Source organism: Ammospiza nelsoni, chromosome 8 (genome assembly GCF_027579445.1).
Source record: "Ammospiza nelsoni isolate bAmmNel1 chromosome 8, bAmmNel1.pri, whole genome shotgun sequence".
Lineage (NCBI taxonomy): Eukaryota > Metazoa > Chordata > Aves > Passeriformes > Passerellidae > Ammospiza > Ammospiza nelsoni.
The window spans coordinates 18,707,522-18,729,599 of record NC_080640.1 but is presented as its reverse complement, the minus strand read 5'-3'; the positions used below and the strand labels follow the sequence as shown (position 1 = coordinate 18,729,599).

Genomic DNA, 22,078 nt, shown 5'->3' with positions numbered 1-22,078 from the left:
GGATTGTGTGTTATGGCCTCTGTGCTTGGTGCACTTCTTGGTCTGAAGTCCTAGGCCCTGTCCTAAAGGCTTGAGAACACTATAGGGGCAGTCAGAGCTGGTGTCTCTCCCAGACCTGCTTGGCTTGAGAGGACATGGGAGCTTTCTTTCTCCTTAGCAGGCTCCTGAATACATTACTAACAGCAGCAGTAGGAGCTATAAAAATCTCAGCATATTTATGATGTCATCTTTTTTACCCCTGAAGAACTGTCATACTGGTTTAGATGTACTAGGTGCTTTATCTATGACGTCCTTGGCTGATTACTTGCTTCACCAGATAATACTTAACTGTGTTGGTCCTATATTTTAATTACTCATTATTTCTGTCAGAATGAAGCCCATGATATCTCAGTGTAGTGTCATTAGTTAAATACTGATTTCCTTTACTCTTAGATTTGCTTGAACCCTTCCTTATCTTTAACCAATTAAGGATTTAGTGCTACTATGAATTCAGATAATGAAGTAAATGATTAACAAAACTTGACAGAGTCAGACTTCTACATAATCTTGCAAGTCTTGCAGAAGTCAACTTCCCCAAGGCAAGCAACACTTTAACCAAGTAACGGAGACTAGTCAGAACTAGCTTTGACATGATGAGCAACAGGGTGGAAGAAAGCATAATGAGTTTTTTTGTGCCTAGAGTGCTAAATTTGTAGATGCATCAGATTCAGTACATGTGTACACATCTGTACAGGGTGTGTCTTTTGGAGTGGTTTACTGGAGCTTCTGGAAAAGAAGAGCCCAGAAAGTATCACTGAAGCACCATGTCTAATATTGCTATCTTCTGCATTGACCTCAGAGCTGCTTTTATACAGTGAGCATTGGGATCTGCTTCTTGATTCACTCATTAGAGAAGGCAATAATACTAATCTTCATACATCTCCTCCTGGACATATTCCTTATACACTCTCTTGCTGGTTCAAGTCCCTGAAATATTCTATGAGCTTTATGAAATTCAGCATTAGGTAGGATTAAAAAATACCCAGGATCCTCAGGTCAATGACAGCAGCATGCTAAAGAAAGCAGTGGAGAAGCAGCAGGACTCCTCAAAGCCTCACTTTCTGCTAGATCAGAAATGCCAGGATGCATCCTTCATGCCCAGGATGATATCATGGTCCCTCCTGCTCTGCAACCCTGTAGTGGCAGCCAAATCAGAGGCTCAAGGCAGCAGGAGTTCAGGACAAAAAGCAAAGATCTCAAACCTGTGCTAAAACCTGCAGGAGATCTGAAACATGACCCAGGCTGTTCTTTCCTTGCTATAACAACATGTCAGTTCAAAGGCTGCAGCATTATTTGTTTAATGTCACTCAGTAGATGCACCAGGGCATTGGAGCTTGGTGGCTTGGTGCTTTCTAGGGCTTTACACTGGGCTTATGCTTTTGGTGTCTTTCTGTGAAGACCACATCCTTTAATCTGCATAAAGCCTGACAGTTTACAGGGCAAATGCCCCTCTCAGTGGATGAGGAGCACAAAGCTTTGCTGGCATACCTACCAGCCTGCAGAGTGGCGAGCAAGAGAAAAGCACAGTAACATTATGCGGTCATCAGGCTTGTTGTGAGTATTTGTCTTCAATAACTACAGCCCTGGCCACTGTTTTCTATCCCTGTACTGGCAGATACCTCCCTCAGCAACACTATGAGTTAGATTGACTGGACCAGTAACATGGTACAGTTGGAAAATATTCCTAATTGGGGTGGGAGATGAAATAGGCTCTCCTTGAGAAAAGCCAGAGCCTCCAGCAAGATTTAGTTCCTCCGAATATCTGGGGTCTCTGCTTATTTCTTTGTCATTGGGATGAGTTTAGGCACAGGGGACAGAGAAGTGGATTTTCCATTCCATGAAGTGCGGGAGGAGCAGTATTATTTCCCAAAATGACCAGCATGAAGGCACCTACCACCTTTGTCTGAGGAGCAGATGTGCAACTGAAGGTGTCAAAAATAACCTGAAGTTTTTAATTGTGCTCCTCGAGTGAGCTGTTCTCCTGCACCACTGTGCAGGCACTATGTGGAGCAGCAAGTTCATGACTCAGAAAATACTCACCTTTGTTCCAAAGCACACAGGCTCTGTTTGCCTCACTGCTCCAGGCACGTGACAAGAGAAGATTGCCTCCGCAGCTTGTTGAGGGGTAGTGAGTATTTGGGATTGAAATATTTTTGGAGACAGAGATGTGCATGTTTGGTGAAACACTAGGGCAAAAGTCTTCAATGTAGGCAGATTTTCCCCAAAAAGGGAAGTTAAATCATATTGGAAACATGAACTCAAGTCCACTCAAGACCCATAGAGTGACTAAAGATAGCATTCATCAAGCCTAAGGCAAAACCTGCTCTTCTGAGAGATCTCTAGGGCTATTTCAATACCCCCATAAACCCACTTGCTGACTTCTGTCAGCCCTGCAGAGCAATGCAGCTTCATAGGATGTGGGTGTTTTCTGCCTAATGCATCAATGGCACTGAGTTTATCACCATACCCTAGGAGGTATGGTGAGGAAAATGGAGAGGTGAGCCTTTGGAGTTTCCATTATTATTGTAGATTGGATAGACAGAGGTCTGTTTTACCCTAGCTGAGCCTTAAATTGATCTAGCAAAAAGTGTAGTTAGGAAAAAAAGCAATGCTGTACAGAGCTGCAGAAGGCAATCAAACTGGAGGCAATATGACTCGACAGCTTTGCCATAAATTGTATTTGTAAACCATAAAATTGGGCTTTCCTGCATTCACAATATCAAGGAACCTGGGGAGACAGAGCTTATTTGTAAAGACAATAGTGCTTGAGAATGGGAAGACAAGAAGACTTGACCACAAACTGAAGGAAATCCGGTATTCCCGATTTCACACGTTCCCCTAGCTGGGAACACATGGCAGCACGGAGAGGCAACCTGATGGACAACGGGACAACGGGTTGTCAGGCTGTCCTGACGCTCTCCGGGCCCACCAAGGCGCACCTTGCCACGGCAGTGTCCGAGTGGGAGTGTCACCCTGGGGAGGGCTGCTAGGGCGGCCAATGGCCCCGGCTGACCCGGCTGGGCTGGCCCCATGCCCCGGGGGTGATGACCTTTCCAGGAGGCGGGAGGGCAGGAGGGAGAGCGGCCGCTGCCTCCGCTCCCGGTCTGTCCCTCTCGTGCCGGGGTGCGCAGGGGCCGCGTGCATTTCACGGGGCTCCTCGTGTCCACCGCCCGCTCGGGGGTTCCCAGGGGCGAACATCGCGGCTTTTCCCGCTGCTCTCTCCGCCCCGGGAAGGCGGGCTGACGGCGCCGGCAGCCCGCGGCATCCCGGCTCACGGGGGCTGCTCCGTGCCGCCGCCCCGGGCCCAGCGCTGCCGGCGAGGGCAGCGCTCCCACAGCGCGGCCCTCACGCAGCCGGGCTCGGCCCCGCGCGGCGCCGGCACCGCCCCGGGGGTCGCGCCGCCCGCGGAGCGGGGCTCCATCACCGCCGCCTTCGCCCGCGACCGGCGGGGCTTGCGTGCCACGGTCGGCACTCCCCGCCGCCGCTTTATGTAACCCGCCGCTCGGACCCGCTTATAAAACGCCGCCAAGGCAGAGCCGCCGCCACTCCGAGCTCCTCGGCAGCCGCGAGGTAACGGCGCGGGCCGGGCCGGGGCGGGGGCGGCCGAGCCGCGCTCTTGGGGGGGCCGGGGCCGGGGCTGGAGCTACGCTGCGGGCGGGCGCGGGCTGCGGGAGGAGAGCGGAGCGCAGCCGGCCGGATCGGGTCCGGGCTCCGGTTTAGTGGCGAAACCGGCCCGCGGGACGTGGGTGGGAGACAAGGGCGGGCGCTGCCGTGAGGTGCTGCTGCAGCCCGAGCCTACCTGTAGCCTCTGCTAGGCTTTTCTCGTCCTCGTGCCCTCCGTGCTTCCAGTGCTAATCGGGTAGCTTTACAGAACCCTGCATAAAAGGGTGTACGGTGAACTAAACCGCAGAACCTAGCCAGGACAGATACAAGAAAAATGTTCGAAAGTCTAATAAGGTCTTTGTCCCTAGTGTCACTATCATCCTATTGGTTTTTTTTTTTCTCATCATTTGTTGTGCAACCTTTCAAGTGTATAAGCCATCTCTTGCTGATGTAACCAGCATATCCTGTGCTCTTTCCCAGGAGTGACTAGCCTTAGAGTTCAGTATAGGTTCAAACTAAACAACCCTTCCTTTGCCCCTGATTTTTATTTTACTTATACAGGAGAAAATTTATGCAACTTGTTGAGCTTTCAGAGATAGGAAGAGGTAGAGAGGAAAGGACAATTTCCATTTCTTTAAACCTGGCTTTTGTGGCTCTAGTTTCCTAGGGTGGCCATCTCTCTATCCCTGAGAAATCTACTACTGCTGTAGTGGTCGTTTTACTAGTTATCACCCTCTCAGTCCTGTGAGGAAAGAAATGCAGATGGTGGGAAAGGGGTGGTTTGTGGGATACTTCTACCTTCACACAAAATTCGAGGAACTAGCAGCGGGTGTGTTTGTGGGCAGGTCTTTCTCCTTGCTCTTTTAACCTGATGAGCACCTTGGCTTTCTGCAGCATCACAGTAATTTTTAGCATGTGTAATTGTTATTTTAATCACATTGATATCCCTGAAACAGACTTGTGCAGCAAACAAGATGCATGTGACTGGCCTTCATTTTTGTAAACACAAACATTTTTGTTGCTTTGGTTCTTTGTATGGATTCATTAATAGGCTTTCTCTGCTATCTGTGTTGTGGGGTGGAGGGGTAAGCATGTTATGACTGAAGAAGGTGAGCTTGAGTCTCTACAAGTGGTCACAGCTTCCTTTAGTAATACTGACTGTGTTGCCAAAGATGGTGACCGTCATAGGTAGGCTTGGTTTTGCCTCATTAGATGCCCTTTGAGCAAGCATTATTTACTTCAAGAACAGACTTCTTGTCCTTATAGGTTAGTTCTAAATCTGTAGGTTTCTGTGCCTTTGGGGACTGACTACTGGATGTCTTCCGGTGCGGATGCCCATCCTTTTGGAAACTTGGCATGTGTACCAATTGCTGTGGTGTCATGAACTTGCTCTTCCAAGGCACTTTCTGGAGAAATCTTTGTTCACATATCTTCTTCCCTGCATGTTTACGTGTTCTTTGCCTCAGCAGATGGGAACTGCTCAAAACAGCAGTGACCTCCGTGCAGTGGAGCTTGGACTGTGTAACAAGAGCATGATGTCGGACGCGAGGTTCGATCACAGCGTTGTTTCTGTTGGAGAAGAGGAAGGAGTGGGCAATTTCCAACGTTCTGTTCCAACACAAGAGTCCCTCCGATCTCCTCGTGGCTCCGTCGTGAGTTTCCATAACATCCAGTACTCGGTTAAGCAGTCCAGTGGATTCCTTTGTAAACGGAAAATCGTGGAAAAGAAGATCCTTCACAATGTTAAGTAAGTGTTTGCTTAAATGGGTAGGAGGGTAGGAATTAATCTGCTGCTGTGAACCAGTGACCTCGTGTCACCTTCCAGATCCAGCTGTGCTGGTACAGAAATGACTGCCCTCCTGCCAGTCAGCAGTTCTTGTAAGCACTTTGATTTGCTTTTAGGCAAAATAGCTGGGATATAGCTGAAACAGTTTCAGTTATTGATCTGAGCAAATTAGGACCAAAATTGTGTGAGCTCTTCTGCCAGAAGATCTGAGGGTTCTGTTAACTATGGTTCAAGGTGCAGTCAGAGGAAATGAGCAACAGAGAGCAGTTGTTGCTTCTTTTCAAGACCCTGCTGAGCAGGGAAGACAATTTTTGTCTTATGTAGATTGCTTTTTATGTCCAGTTCTCATTCTGTTCTGACTGGCAGTCTGGGACAGAAAGGAAGAATGCTTATCGATTTCAGATTTAAGAAGTTTTTAATCTCTGAGGTTTTTCTTTCAATAGCATTTTGTTCACATCTCACATCTACTAAAATCTGCATATGTGTGGTCCTTGTAAATGTCCTGATTTGTTAACAACTCTTTCCTTCTTCCAGTGGCATTATGAAACCAGGCTTGAATGCTATCCTGGGGCCAACAGGGAGTGGGAAATCTTCGTGAGTACCTTCTGCTCCTTTAAATAGATAGTCTGCTGTTCAAAGTATTTTTGGGATTCTGAGGGTTAGGGGAGATGTGAGGTGTCTGCACGCTTAGACCTTTGCATGCCTTTGAGAGATCTGGTGATGCAGCTTGACCTCCTGCCCCTCTGTCAGCCTTGCTGAAGTTCTTGCACCATGACTGTGTCACATGCTTCATCTGCTCCAGTTGGTGCTCCATATTACTGCAGTCATCTTGGGTGGTGGCCCGAGTTAAGGGGAGCTGGGGTGTTTGGAGCTCAGATGTAGGCTCTGTCCGACTGTGGGGATGGGGCACAAGCTCCCCTGGGGCGTGGAAGATGTCACCCCCTCTGAACTCTCTGCAGCAAGATTTCCTTGAAGCTGCTAGGCCAGACCCTTCTGTGACAACTGACAGTAGTATGGTGTAATGCAGTCTGTGGGATGCTCTGGATCCTTACCTCAGCTTGGCTGTGGCCTGCTGGTGGGGGTGCACACATTCTTGAGTTGTTTGGATGAAGGCACAGAGAAATGCCATGTAGATTGTTTCCATCCAGTGCTAATGCTGTTTTCTCTCCTGTGGTAACAGAGCTCTTTTGTCACTCTCTGACTTTAAGAGTGTCAGACACTTGGAAATATGGCCAGGGTTCACAAAGGCCTGTCTTTGTGGTGACCATTGATCTTCTTTTCTAAGGAGACTGCTGGTTAATCAGGATGCTTTCAGGAGCAGCACTTCATCAGGGCAGTTTGCTTATCAGGCAGACAGGCTGGCCTCTGCACTGGCAGTAAGGAGAATCCAGTGATACGTTAAAAAAATTACTTTCTAGAACTAATCTTAACTCTGTCTTTACACCCATATGGATTAATTTCCTTGAGATAAGAGGAGTTAGTTCAGTGCTCCCCTGGCTGGAGAGCAGCCTGCAGCGACTCAGCAGGGTGCTTTTGTCTCTGTGCATTTGAGGTTATCTGTAAATACACAGACCAAGTTTATGTCTGTAGGAGGTTGACTGTTGTGAATTGTGAGCGTCTGTACACTGCCATACTGCTGTGGCACACCGTGTGCTGGAAAATCCTGGATGGACACCAGACTTTGTGTACAAAGAGCTAAAGCATGCAGAGTAGGGGAAGCCCCTTCCTGTGCCCTCTGGTTTGCAGCACACTGTGAGCAGGCTGTAACTCAGTCCTGGCTGGTGGTACTTAACCAGTCAAGGGTAAAAGCAGCAGTTATTGCAAAACCTAATGCCTGGTGTTTGTCTGAAGTCTCCTAGATGTGCTGGCTGCCAGAAAGGACCCAGCAGGTCTGTCTGGAGAAGTGCTTATAGATGGCATCCCACAACCTCCAAATTTCAAGTGCATCTCAGGATATGTTGTGCAGGTGAGTAACTGCCTTCCTGGGGGCCTGGGAGATCTTGGGATGGAAGACCACATAAGATGAGGAAGCATCAACAACTAGTTTAGGTAATTTTCAGTGATCCCTACAGAGCCTAATTTGATAACTCAGCTGTTACAGTTTTTAGTTTTAATCTGGGATATGGAAGACAATAAGATCAAACTCTTACTCCAGCCTAGTCAAGAACAGAGGTGTGTCTTTCCCCTAGCCACATGGATGCCCAAATTGCTGGGCTACTGTGACTTGGCCTTTGGCCTCGGCCCTGAAGTGCTAGCAAAGATTTTTAAAAAAAGGAGAAAAAAAACATGACACCCAAAATCTCTTGTTGTTAAACTCAGAAGCCGTTCTAGCTGGCAGAAGTAGCTTCAAACTATCAGACAATAATTCTAGGAAATAAATAGATCCCTGCTGTTCTTCCTCTGATTCTAGCTGGCTGTGACAGAGGTCCATTCCACTCGGAGACAGGAAAAGCCAGCTGAATCTACGGAAGTGGGTGGAGGCCTGGACCAATAATAGACCCTCAAAGCCCTGGGGAGCTTGGGGAGAAGGGGATTCTTGGCAGTCGTATGAGAAGCCAAATCTGGAAACCATCCAGGGTTTTGACTGCAGGCAGATGTGACACAGGCAGCTGAAAGCTGCCAGCCGGGGGGCTCTGCAGGATCCATGGGATGCGACTGGTGCTAAATCTTGATCCTGCAGGTCAGAGATCCCCAAATCCTCAGTGGCTGGTGAAAAACCTGTAAATTTCTCACAAGTGGTGCCAGTTTGAGACCTTTGTCTCTCAAATGTCCAGAGCAACCAAACATAACTTTAAAATGATAAGCAACTTGGTCAAATGTTAAATGGTCTCTCCCCCTTCCTACCCCATGCAGCACTCCCTGGATCAGTGAAGACGGGCCAAAAACTATGAACAACATTTAAGTCCTAAATACATAATTATAGGATAATTTTTATGCAGAGAATCATATAGGCATGCTAAGTCATATGTTATCCCTATAAAACTGCTGGTGGTCTCTCCATTCATGCTGAGAGTGAAGGTGTCATGCCACTGTTGGTTATGTTTGGTATTAAGCTTAAATTCACAGTTCAGTTTCCAGTGTAGTGACTCAGCAGTTCTATTGGTGGATCTGAGAGTGGAGAATGGGAGGCTGGGGTCAGAGACTGAGGGGTTGTGGGAAGGGAGGTTTGAAATGCCTAAACCATCTTTGGCAGCAAAGCAGCACATTCTTGTCTTCCTCTGTTAACTCCAGTGCCAAACATGGTTGACTGGTATATCATGTGTGCTAGTGATGCACTACATCTGATGTGGGCAGAGTCCCAAAGCAGGCAAGAATCTGCTGCCCTGGAGCTTAGGGAATGTCTTCCAAAGATGGCTGATGTAAAAGGCATCTTTCTTAGCAGATACCCAGTGTTGCAGCCCTTTTCTCATCATATTGCAGGATACAGAATTGGTGCAAATACCAAAGTGGGGGTGATGGAGATGCATGGAGCTCTGAATGGACCTGATAACAAATCTCTTATTTGGCTCATGGTTGTTGCAGGTTGCTGTAGGATGCCCATGTCTGTCAGCTGGATAGATTTGATTCTCCCTTAAAGTGCATGTGGCTGTTAAAGCTTTTGTAGCCCTTAGAAGAAAGGTTTAGGTCCAAGAGTTGTACATAGCTGACACATGGCAGGAGTGTCTTGGTGCAATTTCTTCTCTGAGAAACTGCTGCCAGTGAGGAGCTGGGGAAAGCTCCTTGTTGGCAGCTGAACTCAGCAGGTGCTCTGGACCACAACGAGGTATGGCTTGTACCTGGAAACAGAGCTGACCAGGGTGGTTCCCTGAGCGTCTCTACCTTGAACACTGAGCGCTAGCAGTGTCCTTGGGCTCCAACTGGACTGACAGAGGTTTCACTCTACAAAATCACTACCTGCTCTGCCTCACTTTGGCTAGTAAGAAAAATGCACATGCAGTACACAGCAGCACTGTCTGCACTTGAACTTCTCAGCCTGAAAGGAGGCTGAGGGGGTGCTGGGTTTAAGCTGTGGAGCCTGCAGAGCTACAGTCTCCCTTTGACTGCTACTGAACGACTTTGAATTTCATGTCATGTAAAATTTGAAGGAGTTGTCCTTCAGTCTGGGTTCCACTGTGGTACGCGAGCAACTTATGCAGTAACTGCTGCTAAGGGACTCCTGTGCCCACTCAGCAGCTGAGGAGTCTTTCCAACTGTCCATTTGTACTTTCAGGATGATGTTGTTATGGGCACGATGACGGTGAGGGAGAACCTGCAATTCTCTGCTGCACTGCGACTCCCCAGCTCCATCAGCATTAAAGAGAAGGAAGAGCGAGTCACCCAGATAATCAGTGAGCTGGGATTAAGCAAAGTGGCTGATGCTAAGGTGAGCAGCAAGAATACCTTTCTCAGAAATCCTACTACCTCTGGAAATTGAACTACTTGTCTCTGGGCAGTATGGTGTGTGTAGTGCAGTTACAGAAAGCCAAACAGGAACCTGACTAAACCATATTGCATGCAAGAAATCAGTCTCCAGCTCAGGAGGGAGCTTGGAGAGAGATATTTGTATTTGCTACTAAAAGGGGAAGATTTTGGACCATGTCCAGAGTGTTGTATAAATTCAGAAGGGAAAGAGTCGCTTAGTCATTGCATCTTGGAAAGTTGTTCAGTCACTTCCTGGCTTTGTGGAACAAGACAAGAAAATTGTTTTCTCATTTCTGAAAGCTCTGAGGGATGAAAAACTGGTCTTCGATGGAAAAGTTCTGTGTAGAGCTTGTATTAACAGGCAAGCTACCAAAAAAAGGCATCCCCACACACCAATGCCCTCCTCTGAATGCTGTGGCCCCACTCTGTCTCTTGTCAGTGTCATCCTTGTTCCCTGAAGTCATAAGGCACCTGGTACCTCTGAAAATCAGGCTTAGCATACTGCTACACAGTCCCTCACACTGGGTCAAACTCACCTGCTGTTGGTCCTAGAGTTCATTAAAGGGACTGAGAGTGAAAATGGCTGCTGGATGTGGAAAGCCCACAAGTCCAGAGCATGTACTGACTGGGTCTTGTTGCAAATATCTGATTTCTTCTGCATGCAGGTCGGAACTGAATTGATCCGGGGAGTGTCTGGAGGGGAACGGAAGAGAACCAACATTGGGATGGAGCTCATCACAGAGCCACCAGTCCTTTTTCTGGATGAACCAACAACTGGCCTTGATGCCAGCACAGCCAATGCAGTCCTCATCCTTCTGAAGAAGTAAGAGTCAGTGCTTCAGTGTGTTGCAATTTGGTTGTCAAATCATTAGTAAAAAAAGGAATGTTCTTATGACTGAGTAGTTCTAGGCCTCCTTTAAAAAACAAAAACATAAAAACTAGACAAATGTATTCAGAAGTAGTGGTAAATTATTTGTTTGGGTCTCTTCCAAAGCCTTTTTAAGCTTATGGGAATCTTTCCACAGCATGCATTGGATTGGAGCCCAAAAAGCAGATGTAGCTTGGACAGCTTCCCTTTGCCACAACAAAGAGTGGACTGGGAGGTCAAACCTTGTAATCATAATTTCTTGGCCTTCCATCTGAGTCTATTACCCAACAACAGTCTTGAACTCAGATAAAACTTCACCTGCAAATTTACCCTAAGTGTTCTGTGTTTTGGAGATGAGGTGTCTTCTGACAATTAGAATAAAGTTACATGCAAGGAGGATGAAAGAGGGTCATTTAATGAGAATGGCTTTCTAATCCTGCTCCCGACTTTGTGGCAAGTTGTCTGATTTTGCTTGTGGGCATTGCTTTGGTCTGGGGTTTGTGGATATAGGTCTTTGATCATCAAGGGTCCTTGTTGGGCATCAGTGCTAAAGCACTTGAAAGAGCATCTGACAAATTTCAAGGAAAACTTGGTTTGAATTTTCTTTAGAGTAAATCTTCAGCAGAAGAGCTAAGAGAAATGTCATCTGGCCAGACTTCCACAGCCTGATAAGTACCACCTGGTATTGCCATTGAGCACAGTAGGACTGTTGCAGTTAGGTGGACATCTGGTATAAAAAACACATAAGGAGGGTTTATACACAGCTGTGGCCTCAAGCTTTGCTAGCTACAGACAACATCATACTTTGGCTACCTGGGCTGCAGTGATGGTCTCCTGTAATGATGGGTGCTGTCTTGCAGACAGCATCTGATACCGTGACAGAGAAGGGAGGGAAGGTTTTTCTGGGTCAGAGCCCTGAGAAGTTGCCAAGTATTTGTCTTGGATTTTGATACTTGGGGTTTGCCTTCCTGAAACTCAAAGTGTGGTGTACTTAAGAGATGTTTTGTTTCTATGTCAGGCTCTCAAGAAGAGGGAGAACCATCATATTTTCCATCCATCAGCCCCGCTACTCCATATTCAAGCTGTTTGACAGTCTGACATTACTGGCTTCAGGAAAGGTGCTGTACCACGGTCCTGCGAAAAATGCCCTGGACTACTTCAGTTCTATTGGTAAGTCTTCCATGCCAAGAGCAAAAGCAGCTGGCTCATGAGTTAAATCTGTGTGTAGATTCTTGCCCTAGCATGGGATAATAGGCCCATGCTTTTCTATCACTGGGATGTTAGAAACTGTACACAGACAGTCTAAGCAGTGTTATGTTAGAACAGGAAAAAGACACAATGAGAAACCTAAAAATTTTCAGACAAGAGACCATGGCTCTCTCTTGCCTTTGTTTTGCCTTGCATGAGGACAAAAACCAAGAATCACTAGATAATGCTTGTAGTTGTACCAGGCCTCGGTGGCAGATCCAGTGGTTTTTGAACCACAGCCTGCAGATTAGCAGCAATGTGTACAGATTGATCCAAAAATATGCTCTAGACTGAATGCAGGTGGGCAACTAAGAGGACAGAATTTGGGCGTGTCTTAAGATGGGTTAATAGTTGCACTGCTGAGTGGCTGCCCTCTGTTCAAGTAAGCAGAGTGAGGGTGTCTGACTGTAATGAACAGAGAATGTAGAGTAGACTTCCAATCTTTAGATGCAACCATGGACTCATTAGATTGTAAGCTTTCCCTGGCTTTAATGGGGGGGCTTTAACCAATGTCAGTACTTCTACTCCTCCTCCTTGTAGCCCACTTCCTTTCTCTCAGGGAAGATGTAAAAGTGTCTTTGGGTTTGTTTGTTTTTAATTTCTTCCGTGTCCCATACTTAGAACTGTATTGTAAGAAGCTGCTCTTGGACAGCCCTTCCTCATCCTTGTGACCAGGGAACCACCAACAAGAGTTGAGCATCTGGAGGAAATGTCTAAGGCTGTAGAGCAGACATCCAGGAACCTCTGCTGAGGACCTGTGTGTCTTTCAGAGTGGAATGTGGTTGAACAGCAATGGCAAGGAGACAAGAGTTGTCCATACTGAGTTGTGGTAGAAGCAAGTTAGAGATTCCTCCTCACCTGAAATCAGTGAATAAGCAGCTTAGAAGCTTTTTAGATACCCTGGATTCACCATCTCCTAAATCCTGTCTTCCGTCTACTGCTTTAAAGTTACACTTATGAAAAGCAGTGAAGCTTTCTGGTAACAGGGTTATAGAAAAGTGATATAGTATTAGACCTGACCTTCTGAGGTGTGCCCTGTGCAATGCAAACACGTTGCATGTGTGGTTTTGGTTTGTTCTGGTTTTTTTTAAAGGATATCAATGTGAACCCTTCAATAATCCAGCTGACTTCTTCCTTGATGTCATAAATGGTGATTCAACTGCTGTGGCAGCCAGCAAGGATGATCATGGACCTGTGGACACAGGAAAAGGTAAATTGCAAAGGAGAAATTCACTGCTGGCTAGTGTAGAAGGGAAATTGTATGTCGTGATGGCAAGTTTTTATTCTCTGGGTTTCCTTGAGTCTAAGGGCATTTCTTTATCTTTTCATTGTTCCTACTAACAGATATACTTTGTTTTGGATTCTTTAAAGAGATCAGAAAACTTCTTAAATGGATTTTTTTCACTTCAATAGTATAGGAGAGCAATGACAAATACCAAATTTTAAAAAAGCCTGTGAGGGAAAGACTGGAAAAACTAAAACTGCCTAGTCTCAAGAGGCAGCTGACAAGCTTTCAGTCACATAAGAGGCTGCTGCAGAGAAGACTAGGTAGATGGCTAAGGAGTGTTGGATTTACAGGAGAGTGAAAGAGATTGGAACTTTTAGGGAAGAAATTCTCTACCAGTATAATGAGTGAAATGTTTGGAAATACTTGTTGGGGATCATGTTGCACATCGTTAACTGAAGGACTATAAGGGAACAGATCTTGTAAAGCAGTTACACAACAGTTCACACCACTGAAGTGATGTGAATCAGAGCAAACATTGATTTTTTCCAAATTCAATGAAACAAAAGTCTTCTGGTGCCATGTTACAAGAATATGACCATTTTGTGCCAGTAAGAATGGGCAGATTAGCTAGATTCAGTTAAAAATGTAGGACAAACCTCTCACTCAAGCTAGCCTCCTAAACTCAGGCCTAAGGCCTGAACAACTCAAATTCTCTGGGCATTTCTGCCTTTTTCTTCAGCCTCCAGAATTGCTGAGCTTATTGATGGGCCATATCTGAAGGTCAGGTTCATAGGGAATCACAAGCCATGTCTTCTTTTTCTCACTCAGAAGTGAGCAGTGAAAATGGAGTGACAGAAGACAACGTGGATAGCAGTGTGGTAGACGTGCTGCACCAGAAGTATCTCAGCTCGAGCCTGTATCAGAGCACAAAGGAAGCACTGGGGAAAGTGGAGCTTGGACGGGGAAGCAAGCAGCGACCAACCAAGCAGGAGCATGAGATCACCTATGCAAATGGATTCTTCACTCAGCTCTACTGGGTGTCCAAGCGCTCCCTGAAAAATCTCATCAGGAACCCACAGGCCTCCATTGCACAAGTAGGTAACAATTGCTAAAAGTCTCAAACTCTTGCTGCTCTCAGTCTCGTAATCTGTAGTGTGTAGGGCAGAATATGTTTTCAAAGGCAGTTAGGGAAACAGAAAAGTCCTGTGCCACTGCCATGTTAATAGAGTGAGATGCTCAGCTACCTTTGTGGCCTTTGGAAAAAATCTCCAATTTAGTTTAGCATAAGAATACTGCACTGAAGATTGGGGTGGGGGGGGAAGGTGCTTCATTCTCTGAATCACATAGGGATCTTCTAGGGTGATACTAATTTTATACCTCACTTTAAAACTTAAACTTGGTTACTCTATAAGCATGTTTCTACTAAACTCTCCTAGCCAAAGAATGAAGTAGAAAAGTGAAAAGGATAAAATCTGAAAAACTGTCATAAGAATTTTAATTGGGTGTGTCACAGGTATACATTGCCTCACAACAGCAAGGCTTTAGGCAGGTGTGAATCTTAAGCCCTACATATGACTTAATAATGTTAGTTCCTGATTTTTTACTTATCTGAAGGATTTCATTTTACCTTTCTTCTTTCCACTTCCAGATTGCAGTGACTGTAATTCTAGCCTTGGTTGTGGGTGCTATCTTTTTTGGTGTAAAACTGGACCGAAGCGGCATTCAGAATCGGTAAGATGAAAAAGCTTTGCTCATTTTTCTATCTGTAGCAAACAGGTTTGAGGCACAGGGAAGGAAGGCCTTGGAATCCTCTTGAAATACAAAGGAGGGTTGGGTTCACAAGTCTCAGTGCACTGCAGCATGGAATTGCCAGGGGTCCTAAAGGGGCCACAGTTCTGTCAGGCTTGCACATAAGTACAAAGGGGATGTAAAAGGGAAGATAAGGATACAGTTAAGATTTTACAGTAGCGATTAAATATCTCCATTCTGTGGACAGAGAAAAGCACTGACTCTATGGAATGGTGTCTGAGGCTGCCACTGTTTGATCTGGTTGTTCCCTCACTTTTCCACTGTTCTGTTTTGCCTTCTAGGGTTGGATCCTTGTTTTTTGTCACTACAAACCAGTGTTTTTCCAGTGTCTCTGCAATTGAGCTATTCATCAGAGACAAGAAACTATTTGTGTAAGTAGTAAGGCACTTGGACTGTCTCATACCCTGGAATGAGATGGGGCAGTATCTTACACACTGAACAAAATTATTACCACCAAAGACTTGGTTGCTCCCTTGCAACATCAGATTGTAATAGTAATGCTAAGTGAGTCTGTAGAGCAGGGAGCTGAAATGTAAGAGCTGGGGGAAGGAGGAAATGCTTTTTCTTGCTTCCTGTGTGACAGCTTACTGTTTTTCCTACCCACTTTTGGTAACAGCTGGTTTTGAGGTCTGCGTGTGAATCCTGCAGACTGTGAATCCTTCCTGCCCCCTTTCTCACAGGGGCTGACGCACAGTCTTGCAATGGTCCTAAAGTGGCAAGACTGTGCAAAAATGAAGGGAGAGTTTCTCCAGGAACTTTGCAATGGATGCTCAGATAAAGGAGGCCACTGTCTGGCTTACAAGAGATCATTAATAATCAAGCACATCTGTGTTTAGAGGGATGTGCTTGATTATTACATTGTTGTTAAAAGTAATTAATATATAATGAAATACAGTTATTTACTTACAATATTATTTATGCATAATATCTTTATAGTTATTTATATATATTTGTATATGTTTTTGTATGTGTGTATACATATGTAAATGCACAGGTAGGTATGTATACCTACAGTATACACACATGTATGTATACATATATATTGAAAGTGTAGTTTGGAGGTGCTTCCAGCTCATGCAATAGAAGAGCAACAGACAGATACTATGCAGTAAAACAGAAACGGGAGATTTATGCCTGGAATGTCCATGTCCACCCACAGGCTGCTCAGAGCAGCTTGATATTGTCCCTAACAGCTGCTCAGGAGTGAAATTCCCCCACACTGCCATTTATTGCTAGTCTGCCATGCTTGCCAGTGCAGTTTACCAGCTGTGTCAATGGGGATTTAGGCACATCACCTGTTAAAGCATCTTTTCATGAGCTCCATTAAGCAACAAAACAATCATAATGCTCTGTCCTGGAGGTGAGTTGGTGTCCCAAAGGTGTTTTCCCATTGTTGGGTATCATTCCTTCTTCCCTGGAAGCAGCTGTATGAGTTAGCAGTGGATGAAGTGTTCCTCCAGTTTATAGAAGTCTAATGCTTCTCTGTGCTCTTGTATTAAGGATCTTTTCCTTTGAAAAGAGTCTTAGGAGTTTTTTTATGATATTTTACTTAGCAGTCACACAGTGTTTCATTCACGTTCCTTGGTGTGCTGTTTGACTGTCTGAGAGACAGATCAGCCCTTGCTTCATAGAGTGTCAGTGATAGCACAGAGAATATAAGCAATTTGCATAGAGAGGAGTCAGTGGTCGAAAAAGCAGAAAAAAATCAGGATAAATCAAACACACACTCTGAGCCTGCTTCCTAGAGAACCTCTAAACCTGTACAACTCCCATCCTTCCTGTCCTCGCAGCCATCAGTACACCAGTGGATATTACCGTGTGTCTGCCTACTTCCTGGCCTTGATGATAGGAGATCTGCTGCCCATGAGAACTACTCCAGCCATCATATTCTCATGCATCAGTTACTGGATGATTGGTAAAGAATTGATGCTTTCATTGAACCTGTTGTCTTCCAACACATTTCTGACTTAGCCAGATTCCTGTATCTATAACATACTGCTGCTTGAACTTTCAACTGATTTAAGTGCTTGGCATCATAACTTTGGAGGACTCTGGGGCAGGGGCAGAGACACCAGCAATCTAACACAGGGACCTTCCTGACAACATCTTTTGGTAATGCTCTTTGGGCCTCTGAAGCATGCAAAGTTCCTGCCAACTCCACACTTGGTCTTTCTTCCTGATTTGCCTGTCTTGTATAGGAATCCAAGGGTACCACTCTGAAATTCATGTGGTTGTTTACTGGACTCTCACCTTTCTGCTTTTTGACAGGATACCAAGCTGTTGCAGGGCGGTTCTTCTTCTTCATGCTGACCCTGATACTGGTGTCCTACACTGCCACAGCCATGTCCCTGGCTATCAGTGCTGGGATGGATGTGGTGGCTGTGGCTAATCTGCTCATAACCATTTGTTTTGTCCTGATGCTTGTAAGTATACTAGGGGGTGTGTGCTCCTTTCGTGGAGGGGAGGGAAGAGGTGAGACCAGCTAAGAGGACTGAGTTGAGCTTATCCTAGGCAGGCTAAAATATCCATAATCCAATGGCATGTCAGCTCCATGCTTGTGATTTTATTGTCACTGTGGTAGTCAAAGATATACTTCTGCCAGCTTGTAGTCTAAGGGTTGGGTGCAATTCAGTAGCTGTGATGCCACCAGAGCTTTCCAACAGTGTGCCCCAAACACGTGTTACTTTTTTTAAAATTAAATTGTCCTTACAAAGATTGATTTTAAAAAATCTTGCATTTCCAGTATTAGAAATCTAACTGATCAACTAGATAATTTATATGGAAAAAGCCTTGAAATAAACTTTAGATCAGTTGATTTTTCATTATTTTTTGCTGCCCAAGTGGTACAAAAGTCACAAACCCTCTCTTGTTTTGTAATTCAATATTACCTTGGGTCAAGAAATTACTTCAATACTCTTCCCTAAGGATTTTTTTAAGGAAGAGAACAAGAGAGAGAGAAAGAAATTTTGACCACTTGGAGATGAGAGCTGTGAGTTCTTTTTTAAAAAGGTGATGTTGATGATGAAACGTCTTGACTGTGAAACCTACCAAGTTACATATTTCTTGTTAGATGATTCCTGGTCACTGTCTGTGTACATACTCTGAGCCACGGTACCTCCCTTAATCTTTGATTTGCAATTTAAGCTGCTTTTGCAATAAGACAAGTGCACTGCTTTAACTGCTCACTGTGGATGAGAAGTGTGCATGTGTAGTGAAGGGGAAGGTGTACATTGAGTTAGGTCACAGTGTATAAGGAGTGACACATGCATGTCCTGAAAGTCAGTGGGGTAAGCACACGATCACTTGTGATGAAGCAGAGGCTGAAGTATTGTGTTTACCTATGAAGACCACTTGTGATAAGAAGTAAAAGCAAATATTTTTCCAGATGAGAGAAAGCATGGATAAAAGATGTAGGACAGAGGATAAAAGATGTAAGACTGAAATAATAACAGCTCATAAGGCTCCCCGTTTTTCTCCTTTTTGATTCTCCACTTTCTCATCTCTCCAGTCTCTCATCTCTTTCTTATTTCTCCTCTCTTCTTTACCTTCTGCCTAGCTCTACCATAGGATAGTCCTCCTGGGTAAGAAGTTGTGATCATGCTTCTTAGCTCACATGTGGGTGTAGAAAACCTTTCTGACCTCTTTGCAAGCAGTTCAGCTGGAGTACTCGGGTGTGCTGTCGGGCCAGTGGCATGGGAGTGCTGCCAGGCTCCAACTCATGTCTGTGGGTGCAGGGATGACAGCAGTAGCAGGTCCATCAATCCCAGTGAACCTCTGCTGGGAGCTGCAGCATCTGTGCAGAAATGGTATTATTTGTAATAAACAGTTTGTGACTCATCAATCTCCTGTGTTTTATTTCAGATCTTTTCTGGCCTCTTAGTGAACCTCCCTTCAGTAATGGGCTGGCTGAACTGGCTCAAGTACTTCAGCATCCCCCGATATGGCCTCACTGTGAGTAGAAAGTAGCATTGGTCTCCTTTGAGTAATGTAGCCACACTGCTGCTTCCTTGAAAGCTTTTGAGTATAAAGTTTGAACAAACATTTTGTGCTACAGAATTAATGCAGCTTGGACAGCTGCAGAGCAAGCTGTCCAGTCAGGCACTAATTCCTAGCCTGAGTAGTTGATCCCTGTGGTTTAGAATAAAATCAAATATTGTCCAGCCTCTCCAGACACTACTGTATGGGTGGCCAGCTGGGGCCAATGACTTTCCAACTGGTTAAGGGGATTTACGATAGTGCACAAGTGTCTCAGTCTTCAGAGTGGCTTCCTCTGAAATTAAATTTGACTTTTCTGAATAGTTAGGAGCTGGGGTACCAGAAATCTAAGGGTGCAGCTGCTTGAAACACAGAAAATAGAGCAGGTCACAGGTGGAGTTGTTTCCATCTCCTTGTTTGCATCCTTGCCAAGCCTCTTTGGAAGGAATAATGTCTTACTTCAGGTAACAATGACTGAAATGAATGCTGGAGCTGGTGCAGGGTGGGAGATGTGTGAGACCTCATTACTTGGGTATCACTGAGATGGTTTATCAGTGCTACTCAATGTAGAAGAGTCCTCTGAGATAGCAGTGAGTGCAGAATGCCAGTGCTGAGGAACCTTTCACCTCTTGCTTTGGCTGACTTTGCCATGCCTTCAGTGTGGTGATGCTGGAGTATCTGCATGCAGCTACATGATTTTCTGGATCAGTAGATTGACCCAGGTGAGTGTGGATGAACAGAAACTTGTAGCTGGCAAGACAGAAACCCGTGGCTGAGTAACTTTGAAGCCAAGGCCTGGGACACTGAACCACCCTGCATGTAGAACTTGGAGCAGTTGCTAAGAAAAGCAGTGTCTAAGAGCTTGAAAATAAAAAGGAACGTGAACATATGATTCCAAGAATGGTGGTATGTGTATTCTAATAATCAAGTTCCTTTGATTATTAGAAGATTATTATTATTAAAACTGAAGTGTTTCAGTTTTAACAGCCCAAACCATGAACTATGCAAAAATCTTGTGTCTTCCTCTTTCCCTAGGCCCTTCAGGTAAATGAGTACAGAGATCTCTACTTCTGTGGTGAGAAGAATCCAAATACTACAGTGTCAGTGGGATACACAGGCAGTTGTCCCCCCAATATTACAGAAGAAATGTAAGTAACTCATGATGGTTCTGGGCCTGAATAGTGATTACTTGAAGGGAAGTCTGACTGTGTCAAATTTTTATACTATTTTCGGAATAACAACTTACAAGCCAGTCTCAACAACATGTCCCAAAGTAATGTATTTTAGGATTATACAGTAAAACTCCACAATTACCCAAGAGCGAAGTAGGGATGAAACTTTACTTGTAAAAATAGGCAGATTAGCTAAATTAAGTTTTGTATTTGATAACCTAGCCCTGATTGATCAGTTTTCCTAAACAAATCCAGAATCACTTAACAATGGAAATGGCAGTGTGTGGACAGCTAGAGAGTTGCTGGAAAGCAGTAGACCTGTGATCAGAAACATGCCTCTCCCACAGAACTTTTAAATATTAACCTCCCTGCAGATCCAGAGCAAAGGTATCTCTCTCACAGTGCTTCATTTTGCCCCATTTGAAATGCTCTTGGCTATTGATATCTTAAGCTGTAGCAGTGCAGCTATTTCGTGATTCGTACTAGAAAAATGGCAAGCTGAATATTTTGCAAGGAGCAGTGCTGGAGTACTGTTTCCATGGCTTTTGGACTTCCAGTGATTTTGAGGGGAAGCTAATTCTTCTGTACTTACCATGGTTTAAGATGGTTCTGAGGTTTCCTCATAAATTGCCAGTTATCTATAAAGAACAATTAGGTTGCTACTGGAAAATTATGAGAGCTAGAGATCTAGATTTGTCCCTTGAGTTTTATTTGGTGATGGATTGTCTATTTCCATCACCTGTTTTGCAGAGTTGGGGGTGGAAACAATAATAATTACCTGAAGATGTGTGCAACATAGTAATGTGAACTTCTGCCCCGTGCTTTTCTGCAGGTGTTCTGGTGAAGCATACCTGTGCAGCCAGGGAATTGCCCCTACCAGCTGGGCAATGTGGGAAAACATAGTGGCTCTCTTCTGCATGACTGTCATCTTCCTTATCATTGCCTATGCAAAACTCCGGTTCATGAGGAAGTTCACATAGACTCCTGTGTTGCCTTGCCCTGCAGCTTCTCAGGTGTTAAAACTGCAAAGCTTGTTAGGGCCTACTGGAGATTGCCAAAATGTTTCAGCTGACTTTACTGGACTTCAGATGGGAGGCCTATTCCCCTGTTTCTGGACCATGATCTCCACAGGACTGTGGGTTTTAAGAAGAAATGCATTAATGTACATTGCGTAAGTGATTTTTCCTAAGAAAATACAATTCTCATAATTCCTTAGGTACATATCAAACTTTATATTGTAAACCATTATTATTATGTGGCCAGCTTATACACAAAATATTCCATTGGACATGTGAGCTTCTCCATCACAAAAGGTGGAAGGTGATGGTGGCATTTGTACAATGATATGTTGTCCCTTGTTAGTGCTTGTCACATCTGAGGAGAGACAGACCATTCACAATGTGTTGGAGATGCATTTGAGTTTGAAGTCAGTAGAGACCAAGCACTCATTACCAGAAAAAAAACAGTTGTACTTGTAGTAGCTTCTCAGTGGAAGCTACTTCCAGAAACAACTTTAGCTTAATTAAAAACTAAATAGCAGTGGTGTTAGACATCTCACCTAAGAAGAGAAATATGTACTGTTGTACTGCGGGAAAAGAAAAACCAAAAAATCTCCCCTCGCCCCCATAAACAGCAAGAAGTATATTTACTACTTAAAGGATGAGAGGGAATGCCCTTTTTCTTTATTACTTTCTAAATAAAAATTTGTATACTTACTACTGGCAGAAGTTTTTAACAACAGACTCAGTTCTTAGCTGCACTATCTGTATATAGTGCTACTTACACTATGGACTGGAGAACACCTATGTAGCTACGGCTGTGGCAACTACAGCAACGTGTACCACAGTCCCCACAGTATCGCCAAGTATTGGCTATCGTGCAGATACTTGGCTCCTGGCCACCTCAGCAGCAGCAGAAGAGATGCTTTTAAATCGCATGAAGACCTGCAG

General features: G+C 44.8%; 1 protein-coding gene across 2 annotated transcripts; it reads left to right on the top strand.

Annotated features, from left to right (window-relative positions):
- The first annotated feature begins 3,295 nt into the window (after positions 1 to 3,295).
- On the top strand, positions 3,296 to 21,856 carry LOC132076412 (broad substrate specificity ATP-binding cassette transporter ABCG2-like). 2 transcript variants are annotated; one of them, XM_059477477.1, is made up of 16 exons: positions 3,296 to 3,609; positions 5,112 to 5,389; positions 5,963 to 6,022; positions 7,280 to 7,394; positions 9,639 to 9,791; positions 10,495 to 10,652; positions 11,716 to 11,867; positions 13,039 to 13,155; positions 14,002 to 14,267; positions 14,822 to 14,904; positions 15,264 to 15,353; positions 16,773 to 16,897; positions 17,251 to 17,405; positions 18,844 to 18,933; positions 19,993 to 20,105; positions 20,962 to 21,856. In XM_059477477.1, the coding sequence occupies exons 2-16, from the start codon at positions 5,112 to 5,114 to the stop codon at positions 21,107 to 21,109; spliced, it is 2,103 nt and encodes a 700-aa protein (XP_059333460.1). In that variant the 5' UTR covers positions 3,296 to 3,609; the 3' UTR covers positions 21,110 to 21,856. The 2 variants fall into 2 exon arrangements, with proteins under 2 accessions (XP_059333460.1, XP_059333461.1); XM_059477478.1 differs by having other exon boundaries at positions 5,109 to 5,389.
- The last annotated feature ends 222 nt before the right edge of the window (positions 21,857 to 22,078 follow it).

Excerpts from the sequence above, each read along its gene's own strand:
- LOC132076412 (XM_059477477.1), top strand. The coding sequence starts at position 5,112 with ATGGGAACTGCTCAAAACAGCAGTGACCTCCGTGCAGTGGAGCTTGGA. Across the intron at positions 7,395-9,638 it reads TCTCAGGATATGTTGTGCAG|GATGATGTTGTTATGGGCAC; the intron begins GTGAGTAACTGC and ends TTGTACTTTCAG. Across the intron at positions 13,156-14,001 it reads ACCTGTGGACACAGGAAAAG|AAGTGAGCAGTGAAAATGGA; the intron begins GTAAATTGCAAA and ends TTTCTCACTCAG.